This window comes from Lithobates pipiens, unplaced genomic scaffold (assembly GCF_037356315.1).
Source record: "Lithobates pipiens isolate NorthernLeopardFrog02 unplaced genomic scaffold, aLitPip1_a1.2 Scaffold_8, whole genome shotgun sequence".
In the NCBI taxonomy this organism is placed as follows: Eukaryota; Metazoa; Chordata; class Amphibia; order Anura; family Ranidae; genus Lithobates; species Lithobates pipiens.
In genome coordinates, this window is record NW_027507903.1 from 139,129,504 (window position 1) to 139,145,707 (window position 16,204).

The window sequence follows — 16,204 nt, forward strand, 5'->3', positions numbered from 1 at the left end:
CCTCAAGATGGCCGAGTCATCAAGTTAGCAGATGACAGCCTCATGGCAGGCTTTGCAGCGAACAGAGAGAGAGCTCTTTGAAACATTCCATGTTGACAAACACACCTCATCCACACCGCATCCCATTGCCTGCCCAACTTTGCTTTTGGACAAATCAGTGTCTCTGGGGCGTTTCCTCCACCAGGCTATTTTGCTGACCATCTTGCCATAATTGGCCTCTGGAGGGCAGTGTCTGTCCATGAATTGCAAAATTAATCCGACTGGGGTCAAATCTTGGATTCGATCTCCTATGCCTCACCTCATTCATCATCTCTGTAAGTTAAGTTCTCTTTGAAGCTTACTTGAATCAGGAATTCTCATAGACAGATTGGAGTCAGCATTGCTATGCAGAGTTAGGCTTAACTGGCTACATTCCAATGTGGGGATCATATGTCAATCCTACAGAGAGTGAAACCATGGCAGCCTGGCTGAGCTTGGCAATAGTAAACATATGTATAAAATCCAGAGATGTGATATTAATTCATGTTTAATTCCAACATACTCCGCTTTGCGCCTAAAAGGCGCATACCACCCTTCTTCAGACACAGCTCCTATTGAACAGTCCATAACTGTTTTCTCCCCAATATGTGTTTCCAAACCAGTACCTATAGAACAGTCCTTAACTGTCTTAACGTGTTATGGAACAGTCCATAATGGTCTTACCGTGTTGTGCTTCCCAACACGCGCCGCTTTGCCACTGAGTGACACACTACCAACACTCTTCAGCGACAGTTTCCATGTCACCATTCTGTATCTTTGGTATCTTCTCCTTTCTGGTTTCTTCAGGATGGGATGCAGTACAGGCAAGGGTTGTCCATTCACTCACAATTCACCAGCACACATTCAGAATAACATATCAACCAGCTCTCAAATACAGAGTCTCGAAGAGGGCGTTTCTTGCCCATATTACTAGCCTACAATACACATAGGTCACACTATACCATGAATCAACTTATTACCATAATATATACATATATATGTGTCCCATCAAATTACGCACCCCGCTCCCAACCTTCTATAACCCTTTACTGTAAATACGGGTCAGGATTAGGCAGGCTTGCTCACAATGGCCTTTCATACCGCACTTTTGGCATGTCAGGGGTATTGCAGGGCTCTGACTTGGTAGCAAAGTCTCTTACTTGTACACAGAGACCCTACCGTTAATTCGTCCTTCAACTTGCATAGATAAAGAAACAAACTCGTCTATGTCCCAAATAATACCCAGGTGCTTCATTCCCAGCAATGATCTCTCCATCCAGAACACAGAGTGAAATAACTTCCCAACATTTTTCGTTCACCATGTATTGACCTGACATACAAAGGACATCATGGTCATGCTTCCAACTGAGGGAAGTATCAACCTGCCTCCAGCTTCCATCTTCTCTGATCGCATGTGGGTAATTTAGCCTCAAATGCAACAAGATAGAATCCCCATCACAGTAAGCCCATTGATGCCACCAAATACACAAACCGAGTTTGCACTTTTGAATATTGGATCATACAGCATAACACCTTTCACAATCCAAATTAATACAGCCCATCCAGGCATTTGACCACAACTTTGGATGAGTGTAAGCGACGTGTTTTGGCAAATTCTTACTGAGCGGTGATGCTACTCATCAGGTCACTGCCCCTCATACAGAGACTGTCAATCAGCTTAATGTTGGTTGATATTTCCGCCTGCCACTGCGTGCACGCCAGAGCCAATGACAGATTTCTGTCCTATACCATCACACTCTCTACCAACCTCTCTATATGGTTGACCAAATCTGGAGCCACTTTACATGTGACTTTGTAGAATGTTATTAAGGATGCCACCCATCTCTCTGAGTAACAAAGCCCCGCTTAAGCTATGGCCAAGAGTTTGTTCTTCAGGATACGGATGTCCACAATATTAACAACACCTCTCCCAGCTCCTATTCCCCCAATACAGTGCTGAATACATCCCTTCTCTTTCGGGTTACTCCTCAGAAATAAGCATCCTGCACGAACCTCATTCTGTGTCCGCACATCTCTGGGAGTAAGTCACTGGTACAATGACCATACTTGATTCAGTGTATACTCAGCACATATAGGGTAATAGGTTTTTATAAACCACTGTGAGATGATACAGCGCCATGTGGTGAAGGCATACTGTACCCTGGTAGCCAGCGTTTGTTCCCTTTATTTAATGGAGCATGTTCTCGTGTGTATTCACTGGCATTATCTGTGCAAGGTTTCAACCTCTCAGCTGAGACATCAACCAAGCGTATCTCCCCCATACAAGGAAATTTTCACCCCATTGATATGTCCTGGCACCCTCTAGTCTGGCCAACAGATACCTTATTATGCATAAGTGCCCGCCTCCTGGGTACCTGCACCATATTAATTCCGTTACTTCAATACATGTCACACATAAAAAAAAAAAATCTTCTTTCAATTCCTCCTTCCAACAAATAAAAACACATATTTTACATTTCATGTTCCGATGGATTGGATATGTTATATTCCTTCCCCAACCTCCAACCCATCGCACATGTATTAATGGCACATTTGCATTCATCAGGAGACGCTCCGACAAAAATGTTTCAAGTCTTGTTGATAGGCACAGTCTTTCAGATTCAGCATTAGCACCAAATTGTCCATAAGGAAAAAACAAGTATTAAAGTGAATCTTTTCGTTCGTCCCATCTCTCCTGATGTTTAGCAAAACAAATTTGCGGTGTGGCCTGCCACAGACAAACTGCCAACCAGATGAACATCTGTCATCCATGTTCCAGAAACCTCTCCAATCTTGCTCCACCAGGATTCAGGAAGTGAAAAACAAGAGCAAAATCAAATTCTTGTCCATAATATTCACTCGCTCACTATATTTTCTCATAGTTCCTTCGGAACGCAGGAACCTAATATTCCTGGCTTCTGCAACTCAAAACAAATTATCAAACCAACCATGCTCTCTTTAGGCTGAACCCACTCTAAAATGGATCCCCATGGTATGATCAACAATTTAAAAACAAAACGAACGTCAATGTTGTTTCTCAAAAATTCTCAATTTAAAAACACAAAAAAAAAAAACAATGCATTGGTATCTGTATCTTAAGATCTATGCACTAGGTGGACAAAGCCTAAAACTTTTGAAACTCTTTTCCACCTGAATGAAAAAAAAAAAAAATAATAATTGAAGGAAATGTAGATTGTCTAAAGGTGATTTCTTAACCCCTTCATGTCTGTCAAAGTGTGACGTTCAATCCCCACACAGGCCTGGGAGATTAGCCCATTGAGACAATGACACAAAACAACAAAGTCTCTCCGAGCAAATCTAATCTTTATTCTTTGGTGTGAATATTTAAAGGGGGCTTTCAGAAAGTACCGCCCTTTGAACATGTCATACAGATTATCCAATCATATACAAGTACAGCCTACAATCAAAGTGAAACTAGCAATTCCTCAAAATCATGTGCTTTCCAAGAAACGAAACAACTGAAAGAAGATAACAGTAACATGGGAAACAAAACTAGACTAGCAAAACTTGAGCATACATTTTGTGAGGTGGATGTTAGAGAGAGACACAAAATGGAAACCAAATTTCTTAAATAATGAAAGCGGTTAAGCTAAATATCCCTTCAATCCCCTCTTAGATCATATAAGATGATCTCTACATTCTATGTTGTGTCTTAATACTACTTTGGTGTTGTGGCGTTGATTGCCTGATGACTCTTCATGTATGTCATGTAGGATAGAACCTTATCGGGAGATTGAAGGCGTGCAACTATGCAAGTGCAACACTTAAAGCAGAGGTAAAGAATCAGAGCAAGGATAAATATCATAACAATAACAAGGACAATGTCTTTTAACCATGAAAATATACCTCCAAGCCCAAATCCTGCATTGGCAAATGGGCTCCATGTTTTAGCAATGTCCCTAGCTTCCTGCTGGAGCTGACCTCTAAGGGATGTCCCCTTTTATCATCCCCTACCACTCCCATGACAGGTACCAAGTATGCAAGGTAACACCATCCCTTAACATGAAGGGGCACCCAGGGATAACACACTTTCCCACAACATACATAAATACTTTGTCCTAGTGCAAAAGGTCTCTTAGCGACAATCTCATGAGTGTACTTGTCCTGTGTCGCAATTATTGGTGCAATATTTCACCTACATTTTTAGGGAAAGAAGAAAAGTTATGCAAAGTTCAGTTTAGCCCTGGGTCAGATACTTGAAACAGTGAGCAGGCATTCCCACATCTTGATGTTAAATATTGACCTGCTGCAGAAAGAAGGGTTAGTCTGTGTCTCATTCCCTAAATTAAAACACCAATCAGGGGAATGACTTCTACCTGCTATTGGAAAGGTAACAAAGTTGTTTATGTACAGAGTGGATATGTTAGTCAGGAATACCGCAGGAGGAGTCTCCTTGAGAAAGGAGGAAATATTTAAAGGTACAGACAAAAGGGAAATTCAGGCAGTGCTAGGATGTAATTTGTTACATATCCTACATTCTTCATACCCTGATTTTTTTCCCGAGCATAAGCATACTTAAATTTTAGCAAAAGCATCTTATCAGTAAAACTATCTCCAGTCTCTCTCTTGATTCTAGCTTGTGTCACTGTAATGCTCTCTTGTGTGTATGTATGTGTGTGTGTGTGTGTGTGTGTGTGTTCCCACAGATACTTTTAATTGCACCCAAATCTTCAGGTGGGTAGGAACACTGCCAGAGAGATCAGGATCAGGAGGCAAAATGCCTTGCCAGAAGTCTGTGGTGAAATAAGCAAGGTCATCTTCTCTGGCTGGACCTGCTTTCCCAGGAACTCCTCCTTCCTCTGCTTGGACTTCGGCTTGAGGGTCTCCTGTATCCAAGATCTCCTTCCAGCTCTTGGGGCTTTGGGCAACCTTTTTCACTCTGTTGGCATGGATCCAGGACTGGCAATTTTCCACTGGGATGGCTGTTCTGGTCACTGCAACCACTGTGGTAGGAGGTCCATAGGGATACTCTTGCTTCTTACTTCTGTTCAGCTATTGGACCACCACGGTGTCTCCCACCTTAAAGAGGTGAGTAGCTTCCTGTGAAGAAAAAGGAGAGGTGCGAGCAACATTTCTCTCAACTGTATCCAATGTTTCAACCAATTTCCTTACATATTCTTCCTGTATTAAGTCTAAATCTACCTTTTCCATCATTAAAGGTGCTCTGGCCTATGGGGTGGGGAAAGGTAGACCCATCAAGACTTCAAAAGGTGAATACCCTGTTGTCTTGGAAGGGGTCATTCTTATTTCTGCCAGGACTGCTGAGAGGACCTTCTTCCAGTTGGCAAAGATTCTTCCTGTGGCCTTTCTTATTTTGTCTTTTTAATTGTTCTGTTCGTTCTTTCTATTATCCCTGAGCTTTGAGGGTGGTAGGGAATGTGAAACTACCATTCTATCTTGAGAGTTTTTACCAAGTCCTGGCAGACCCTTGATACAAATGCAGGTCCATTGTCTGAGTTTATTTGAAGTGGGCATCCCCATCAAGGAATGATTTCCTGAATGAGGATCCTCACTACTGTTTGTGCATCTTCTTTTGTGGTTACAAAAAGTTCAACTCATCTTAAGAAAATGTTCACAATTACCAAAAGATATTTCTGTCTTTTGCCTAGTTTGGCATGTGTGTGAAGTCAATCTGCAAATGTGTAAAAGGAGTGTTTGGCCTTGTGTGGGTTGCTCCTGATGCATGTGATGCATCTTGATACATAATCTTTAATCCTTCAGGAAAGTTCTGGAAAATAAAAATCTTTCTCCAATAGTTCACAAGTGGCCTTCCAGCCTCTGTGACCTATTCCATGGTACTGGGAAATAAAAAGTGATGCACTAGCTACTGGTATACATGGCTTCCCCTCTTTGCAGAGAAGTCCAGTCTTTGGATCTTTCTGCACACTTATTTTGTCCCAATCCCTGAGATCAGCTTCTTCTGCACATCCCTGCAAATCTGAAAGGACCTGATCAAAGAAGGGCAATTCTGGGGCTAGCATGGGCATTTAGATCTGTGCATTTTGTGAAATATCAGCTTGTTTAGCAGCTAAACCAGCCAGAGCATTTCCCTTGGCTATCTGTTTGTTGGCCTGTGTGTGCTCTGCAGTGCTGTGAAAGATAAATCAGACCTGGGTGATGTGTCTTGGTGAATGAGGTTTATGCAATCATGTTGTGGCACAACCTCATCCTGCTCTCCTTTTAATTCTAAAGGGCATTTAAGATTGGTGCTACTCCTGCAGTGGGAGAAGCATATTTGATGTGCAATTTTGGATTAGACAGCACGATCACCTCATAGCCGCTCAACCTCTGAGCAGACATGTGCTGTGTATGTACATTTTTCAATAGGATTGATACATTGTTGGTGGTGTGAAGTGTCGTGTCGTGCCCCAGAGAGAGTGAAAGAAGTGGTCATCTGAACCATCATCGCACAGGACACGAGAGCTCCGAGACACACAGGCATGCCCTGAACCTGCATCGGAACCATCTTTGAGGAAAAAAAAATAGGGCGCAACTTGCCTCCATGCTCCTGAGCGAGGACACCTGACAAAGTCTTACAATTTTCCCTTGCAAACAAATAAAACATTTTTCCATAATTAGGGAGGCCGAGCCCTGGAGCCATTACCATAGCATTTTTCAAATACACAAAAGCATTGCACATTTCATCTGACCATTTTATACAGTCTGGCATGTCTGAACCTATGGCTTGTCTCAGGAGATTGTCATAGTAGGAACAGTCAGGTATTCATTGGCGGCAGTAACCAATCATACCAAGAAAGGTAAGCATGTCTTTCTTAGTAAGTGGGCAGGGCAGACCCACAAGAACCATAGCTCTTTTGTGATTGACTTTCCTTTCTCCTTTTGAGAGTAAACAACCATGATATGCAACCATTTCCTGACACCATTGCAATAATTTCTTTGACACTTTGTGACCACTTTCAAAAAAACATTTCAAAAGATCCCTCCCATCCTCCAGGGCAGCCACCGAGTAGAACTGCAGATGAGGAGTCACATACTGCAGCAGGGATGAACAGTGTCCTGGTATCCAAGCTCTGAGAGTAGTTTGGAGGACAATGGGATAGACTGCAGAGGAGTCTACATAGCCCTGGGGCATTCTACACCATGCTAGTTAGAAAGCAAAGATTGGCTGTGTCTCCTCATCCACAGGGATGGAAATAAAAAAATGCATTCAATAAATCAATCACAGTAAAATACTCTGCATCCTGTGGTATGGCAGTATTGATGACACATCAGGCACTATTGGGGCAATCGGTACCATTAGGCTATTGATGGCCCTTAGGTCTTGTACAAACCTATAGTCACCATTTGCCATCTTACTGGGTTAATGTTAATGTAGGGCGAGACAATTTCCCTCTTGGTCGTCTCTGTGTGTAACCCCCTCTTTGTCCTTGCCCCCTCCCTTTTATAAAAGTTCCCCCTTTTATTTTCTGAGAAACCATTTTGATAATGTGTCTGCACTGGTGTTTGCTTAAGGATGTCAAAACATCCTGCAACATCCTTCGCTGTCAGAAATCAGTTATTGTGCTTGTAGCCCACTCTGATATTTGCTGTGTGTCCTCATGTAATGAAGTCTTTCATGAAACTCTTATCTGGTTGTGGAATGTAAGGGGGGGGAGGGGGGTGCATGGTACATGCATAGAAAACATTGATTTAACCCTTAAATCCACCATCTCATGTCTCTGTTAAACCCATTGTGGACAATGTTGTGGCTAGGATGCTATAGGGAGCCTCGGTCCAGCCGGGGATCTCCACAGCATGTTTATTTTCATCCTTATTTTTTCTTTCTAAACATTCTGACTTTTATTTCCTTGACTTTTTATTTATTTTTTATTTATTTATTTTTTTGGCAAAATTCCAACAAGCACTCCTTATGGCCGGAGGTTCCCCTGATCACAAGCAAGCTTTGTGCATTATTACTTTTCTTATTTTTATAACCAAACAATTTTTATTTATATTTCAATTTTTTTTTATTTATTTTTTTTGGCAGAGTGCCAACAGGTTCAAACAGTACTTTCAATTGCTGTAGTACCAATGCCGCAAACAATGCCTCACTATCTATTACGGTCAGTGAGATATTAGCACTTGAACCCTGTTGGCAAAAAGCCAAATGTCCAAATTTTGCACCTGACTTCCCCTGTGCAAGAGATGTCAGTAGCAAAAAGAATTATTCAAATAGCATGTTTTGATCAAAAGTTAGCCTCAGAGTATACTACCGACTATGCCAATTTATGTATTACCTTAAGAGAGTGTTATAAACACTGCTACTATGCTCACTATCTCATACATTGGAGTCAAAGCATTCATATGTAAATCATTAAGAGAAAACATAAATACATCACCGGATACTGTAGCATCGCTCTACGTTTCGGTTGGGGAACTTCCATCAATCACAAAAAGGAGCCGGGAGTTCACGGCAAGACGCGTCTGTCACCTTTTATTTACGTATCCTTATAACACAGTGCAGTGGAAAGCGTCGTCTTACCTTACAACGCTGACAAATTCCACACAAACAGTTAACAGATCATCTTATAAACTTCTACAGGCGATAGGAAGATAAGCAAAGAGAAGGGTTTTGTCCGTCACACTTTAGCAGACTTTTTTCTTATAATTACAGTACTGTATAAATCATTTTCCTACGAACTTCTCAGAGTCCGTGAAAGCCCCCCCAGAGCTTTCTCCTTGTTCACACGGGAACAAGTGCTGCTTCTTAAAGCAGTCTTATTAAATGAACTTCTCGGAGTCCATTAAAGCCCACCCAAGGCTTCTCTACCTGTTCACACGGGAACAGGTGCTGCTTCTTAAAGCAGTCTTATTAAATGAACTTCTCAGAGTCCATTAAAGCCCACCCAAGGCTTTATCACTGTTAACTCAGAACAGCTTTTTTTTACTGCTTCTCAGAGCAGTTAAACTTATCAACGAGGTCTGAAAACAACTTCTACATAAATCACAGGTTCAAAGAACGATTTCTGAATAATGTCACAGTGAGAGATACATATATCAATTCAACTCACCATATAGACATATATTATAATCGACCCCGGACGAGCCCCCAAACTGAAGGAAATGTAGATTGTCTAAAGGTGATTTCTTAACCCCTTCATGTCTGTCAAAGTGTGACGTTCAATCCCCACACAGGCCTGGGAGATTAGCCCATTGAGACAATGACACAAAACAACAAAGTCTCTCCGAGCAAATCTAATCTTTATTCTTTGGTGTGAATATTTAAAGGGGGCTTTCAGAAAGTACCGCCCTTTGAACGTGTCATACAGATTATCCAATCATATACAAGTACAGCCTACAATAAAAGTGAAACTAGCAATTCCTCAAAATCATGTGCTTTCCAAGAAACGAAACAACTGAAAGAAGATAACAGTAACATGGGAAACGAAACTAGACTAGCAAAACTTGAGCATACATTTTGTGAGGTGGATGTTAGAGAGAGACACAAAATGGAAACCAAATTTCTTAAATAATGAAAGCGGTTAAGCTAAATATCCCTTCAATAATGACCTCCAGCAGCTAGACTGGCTTCCTACCAACTCTTGTATTCAGCTGCTAATTGAGGGCATAGTCAATTTCAGGTGGACTAAACATACAAATTTTTCCACCTGAACAAAACAAAAATAAAATAGATGACTAAACAAATACCAATTTTTTTTTAGAAAAATGTACAAATCTGGCCATTATCACACAAAAACACATGACAAGACAACCACCATAAAACAATGACAAACACTCAACTTTTAAAGCGGTAGTAAACCTGCAAATTTTTTTTTTTTTACCACCTGCAAAGCAAAAGGCATAATGAGCTAGTATGCACCGCATACTAGCTCATTATGAAATACTTACCTTAGAACGAGGCCCCGTCATCTTGCCCGATCCACACTGAGGGAGCTGACATGCTCCCTCAGCGTTTCTTCCGGGTATCGTGGCTCCGGCGCTGTGAATGGCCGGAGCCGCGATATCGTCACTCCCACGCATGCGCGCAGGAGATTTCATCCCGGCCGGGCCGGCCACTGCCGGACTTTCGGCCGAGAATCCCCTTGTGCACATGCGCCGCTGCAGTCAGCAGCGCATACCGAGGGGAATATCTCCTAAACCGTACCGGTTTAGGAGATATTTTTTTTACCTACAGGTAAGCCTTATTATAGACTTTCCTGTAGGTAAAAGTTAAAAAAATGAGTATACAACCACTTTAATTAAAGACATCCATGGACTTTCCTCATGAGAAGAGTGCTCATTTCAATCTGAAAGACAATTCGTTAATGGGAAAAACAAAACATCTGTATCTTATCACAACATTTGTAACTTCATTTGTAACTCTTTAATACTATTGTTTATTTTTTTTCATTGTTTGCAAACAATTACTAATTAATGAGCTCATGGCACCATGTGATATGCATTTACAATAGCCTAACCCCTCTTTTGCTATATTTGCCCACTGTTGTTCTCACTTTGAAGGACCTGCAAACAAAACATAAACATTAGTATCCAAAGCCGTTTAACTTCTTCCCTGGTCTCTGGAAAAGGAACACAAAGACAGTGATTACACACAATTATCATGGCAATTGACTTTTTAAGTCCCCCAAGCCTTTTCCCATTAATTGTAATGCTAGGGGAACAATTGCCATATTTTCCTATACTAAGCAGGCAGTATTGGTAAACTTTGCCATATTCCGTTAAGAAAATCGGAAAAAAAATAAAAACATTAAAAAAAATAAAAAAAATATTTAAAATAAAAAAATGTAAAATAAGAGAAGAGGAAAACAATAATCATAACAGAAAAATGTTTTAACCACAAATAAAAATTCAGAGGCTTAGCCTTGAAAATACTAAAATATATATATATATATATATATATATATATATATATATATATATATATATATATATATATCAAGGTCCTCTATCATATTCCAAACCTAAAACTCACATCAAGCCTTTTTCATAGCAAGGAAACATTGACCAGAATATTCTTACCATACCTGCAGATCACTAAGTGCTGCTAACATTGTTTCCCCCAGTGCTATATTTGAATAACCATGCGGCTACCTCCATTTTGACTTTATGCAACTGTTCTACATATTGCCGATTCTCTTTGTCGTGTCCGCATTTGGGTCTTAACAGGGAGATGGGTTTGATTACTATGGGCTCTATGCTTTGGATTGCTACCCCACCTGGCCGAATAACATTCATAATGCCTTGGGGTCATTTTCTGGTATGATCTTCTTTTCTTCTTTTGATATCATTATTCGCCACCCAACAATATTTTGCAGTGTGATCCCCCTTTACACAAAATTTTTTTTAGCTCTGGTTTCCCTGCATAGGCCCTTCTTTGAGCATATGGTGCTGGAAACTCACATTGCTGGATAATATTACTACGATTGGAATGAACAGACTTTACACTTTCATCGTCTGAGCAGTCATCAGAAGTTTCCATTGTTTCAACTCCTGAATCAATTTCAAGCGCAGTTATCGCGTTTTTATTTAAATCTCCAACATTGATTCCCATCACAGTAATATCATTTGCAGCAACAATAGCATTCGGGTTTTCTTCATGTTCCACTTCTATCTTTTCTGTACACTGAGCATGTGCGGAGGGTACCTCCACCATTGCACATCCGGCTTTTGCATGTTTGGAGGATAATTCCATTATGGCTGCCTATGCACCCTGTAATTCCTCCTTAAGCAGTGTGATAACCTGCAAATTCTCAACCTCTCTTTGATTCAAAGAGGCAATGCAACTTTCTCTTAATTTACACGTTTGTTCTAATTCATCTAATCTCTGTTGCAATACACATTTCTCAGTCACCAATTGTTCAATCTGATCAGCAACATTTGCATCTGCTTTTGCAACTATTGCTAAAATATTCTCCGTTACACTTTATACCTGTCCCAAAAATACCTCTGGACTTGTTTTTTTTCTGCAACGTCTTTCATCTTCATTAACATGCATAAGACAGTGGCCATTCTCCTCTTTCTTGCCTTTTTTTTACTTTTTATTTATGAGATCTTTATGTGTATTATATTGTCTCAAAATCTCACTAAATTGTTGTGTTAAATCACTCTCTTGAATAGAGTGAAATCTAACACCGCCATGCTTGTTAATGAAACTTTCAATGACTTCCATTGATATGCTAATTTGCAAGCTATTTACACAGAAGCTCGTGTAATCTGTTTTTTGCAACAGTTGGTTACAATGCAATACAGAGGCACAGATAAAGCTGTTTAAAAGCTAGCTTCCACCTGTAGTCCCACAACCCAAAAAAAACCCAAAAAAACAGATACACATCCGTTTAAACACAAATTTGTTACTTGTAGTTTTATAACCTACAAGACACAAGGCACATTCTAAGACACAAGGCAGACTCTTATGCCGCGTACACACGACCGGACTTAAGTCCGGCAGACTTTCGACGGAGTTCTGACGAAGTTCTGACAGAGTTCTGACGGACTTTCCGAATGAACAGACTTGGCCACACACAATCACACCAAAGTCCGACGGATTCAAATGTGATGACGTACGACCGGACTAGAATAAGGAAGTTCATAGCCAGTAGCCAATAGCTGCCCTCGCATCGGTTTTTGTCAGTCGGACTAGCACACACACGATTTCTCGGTAGGAACTGGGTCCGGCGGAGTTCTGGCAGAAAAATTTGAAACATGTTCCATTTCTAAAGTCTGTCAGACTTTTGCAAATCAAAAGTCCGCTGCAGCCCACACACAATCGAATAGTCTGCCGGAATCATTCCGTCAGACTTTTGATGTTGAAAAGTCTGGTCGTGTGTACGCGGCATAAATCCATGCCTTCCTGTTAGGTTGCAGGCCACATTGAACTTCTATTGGAATAGAGAGCTATTTCACTCTCACGTGGGTAAAAATAAAAAATGAAAAAATGTAAACTAACAATCTATATTTCCCCCACTTTTTTCCTCAAAGCTGTATGGTAATTCCTGTCAGTCTCTAACCAAGTGTGATCAGCCCTTACTCACCAGTCCACTTGACCAGCTACACAGTATTCTAACACTTTGCATTAGAAATACACTAAACATTTAACATATATATGTATATCGGACAAAAATCTCAACAGTTTTTACACGTCCGTATCACTGATGAAATATTCCACAGAACTTTCATGACCATCCAGTCAGGATTTCAGAATTCCCAAGCCAGCGCCCCATCTTTATCCACACTAGTGACACTTTCCAGTTCTGGGTGTATTTGAGGATTTATGCTTACAGGGACTCATAAACAAAAATACATTGATTCTGTGTAAAAATACCTTCTACACGTCTTTATCTGGGGTGCCAGTTGATGAATTTGATATAATAATAATTACTATTATATCTGTGTATTAATTTGTCTAGCCCCTATAGATTAGTTAGTCTATTAAAAGTCTGATAAGCACAACAATATAACAAAAACCTCTGCTTAGTAAACAAGTTACATTTATTTCCCAAGAAATAGGAATGTACTAACATCACACACTACACAGCACAGTATATATACAGAGCATATAACAACAATGAAATATCAAAGATACTTATCACACATGGTTTCATCTGCTGGTTCTGGATGATAAAAAGGAGTCTAGGCCACATGGATTAGGCCTGAGCCAACAGTCAGAGCAAGGCCTCAAGATGGCCGAGTCATCAGGTTAGCAGATGACATCCTCATGGCAGGCTTTGCAGTGAACAGAGACAGAGAGCTCTTTGAAACATTCCTTTTTGACAAACACACCTCATCCACACCGCATCCCATTACCTGCCCAACTTTGCTTTTGGACGAATCACAGTGTCTCTGGGGCGTCTCCTCCACCAGGTTATTTTTCTGACCATCCCTTGTCCTCATCAACATAGGGATAAGGTGCTTTGGGGTGGGGGGGCCATGCGGCCCCCCCTTCCCCAAGGTACCCCCCCATGTTGAGGGCACGCGGCCTGGTACGGCTCAGGAGGAGGGGGGGCACTCGCTCGTCCCCACCCCCTTTCCTGGCCGGCCGGGTAGCGTGCTCAGATAAGGGTCTGATGTGGACCTGGGGGGGACCCCCATGCCGATTTTTTGGCGTAGGGGTTCCCCTTTAAGTCCATACCAGGTGACGGGGCCAGCGACGCCTCCTTCGCTGACCCCGGCTACCTGGAGACGCGCTCAAAATGAGCGGACTTTTCTTCGGGCGGAAAAAGTCCATTCATTTCAAAAGTACGGCGGACTGGCACACACACGGCCGGATTGTCTGCCGAAATACGAGTCCGGCGGAAAGATTGGAGTGCAAAACTACTTTCTAAGTCCGCTGGACTTTTGGGTAAAAAAAGTCCGCCGGAGCCTACACACGGGGGGATTGTCCGGTGGACTTGAGTCCGCTGGACTTTTCCACTGGATTGTTTGATCGTGTGTACGCGGCATAATTTTTTTTTTTTTTTCAATGCACAATAAAAAAAATTGTGTAGAAAAATACTTGGCTATGTGTTTTACTTCAAATGACATTTTAGGAGTAGGCAGTTACATTTTAAAAAATACAATGTAAAATTGACAAGGAACACCAACATAGTTGTATCTTTGATCTTAAAAATTACGGGATAATGGTGTTGTGGTAACTTGCCCAAATTAAAAAAAAAGCATAATAACATTATTTTTGATATCACTAGAAAAGCAGCTTCATTATTATCCTATTAAAGAAGAGAATGTGCGCTGCATTTCGAGACTTCATAATTTGCCACAGCACGAATGTTAACTCTCCATTACGAACTCTAGTTTACAAGACCGACCGCTTCTGGCTCATCCTTGCTTCTGAGCATGCATGTTTGTACTTTGGACTTTTGTCTGAAGGACTTGTGTACACACGCTCGGAAAATCCGACAATAGACATTTGTCTGCGGAAAATGTTAAACCCTGCTATCCAACATTTGTTCGCGGAAAATCCGACAATTTTCCAATGGAGTATACACATGGTTGGATTTTCCGCCAACAACCTGTCATCACACATTTTCTGTCGGAAATTCCAATCGTGTGTATGAGGCGTTAGAGTGGCCAACACCAGGTGTCAATAAACTGATTTGCAAGGCCAGTGAGTCTTTAACAACAGTGTCAGAGAGGAGAATGTTGGCCAAGGTATGTTCAGTCTTGTACAATCTCTCCAACCCACTCCACAATATGCTGGTCAGTCTGAGGAGTACCTTCAGTTGTAGATTGTTACAACCACAATGCACCACAGAGCAATACAGGAAATCATTTTTGCCTGTGGCCATCAAATTTTATAATCCTGCTCTGTAAGTGCTGGATAGGAAGATTTAATTTGATTTATGATACAGATTTTTATGTCGTTTTTATATTATATTGGTATTTGGGTAATGTTAGAGAAAGTGGTGTAATTTGCTTGTTTGTAGTTTGGTTTTCTGTTATTTTTTTCAGTGTTATTTATTCTATGTAGTAGTTTATTAGGACAGCATGATTGATTACAGTACATGCATTTAGTTTTATGAGGTATTAAAGTGGCTGTAAAGCATTACATTTCTTGGGTGTAGTGACTGGCCTCAGGTGATACACAGAGATTAAACAACTACTGAAGCCACGGGGTAAGCATAAAAGCCAAGCAAATAGCATTTCTGGAAAGATGTCAGAAATGGCAACTCCCATATTTATCTTAGGAAAGAGTTACTTTTTCTCTACTGTTCTGGATTTACATAATCTGACAGCAGGAAAAAACAAATGTGTGTTCATTTTTACCAGGGTCACAATCTACAACAATTTTACCAACTACTGTAGGAAAAGCGACAGTGGGAACGACGACACAGCAACCCAGATCTTCTGAACATGCAGCAACTTCAAGGGAAACAGCACAATCAGTTCCAGAATCCACATACATTTCCACTGATGAAACTCCTAAATTATCTACTATCAGTTATTATACAACGACTGGACACGATTCAAGCATTCCAGGTCTGTTAACATTAATTAAAGTGGCAATAGAGATTGAGTTCCAGGCGCTAATCTTAAGAAATTCACCCAGTGGTATGATATAAGCACAGCTGAACCATACTGCTGTCTGACAGCATGGAATCAGATGCCGAAATGCTGAAGACAATTGGGGCTGACAGCGCTCAGAAGCTGAACTGGAAGTAATGAATGGTGGCTGCAATAAACCACATATGCTCTTAAATGAGCTGCTGGC

General features: G+C 41.0%; 1 protein-coding gene across 3 annotated transcripts in view; it reads left to right on the plus strand.

The window, feature by feature from the left end:
* The window catches only part of IL15RA (interleukin 15 receptor subunit alpha), a 214,716-nt gene that overhangs the window by 145,843 nt on the left and 52,669 nt on the right, over positions 1 to 16,204 (plus strand). For all 3 annotated transcript variants that reach the window (XM_077473412.1, XM_077473413.1, XM_077473411.1), the window contains one exon: positions 15,763 to 15,972. In XM_077473412.1, coding sequence (XP_077329538.1) covers positions 15,763 to 15,972 — 210 coding nt within the window. The remainder of the gene's footprint in view (positions 1 to 15,762; positions 15,973 to 16,204) is intronic.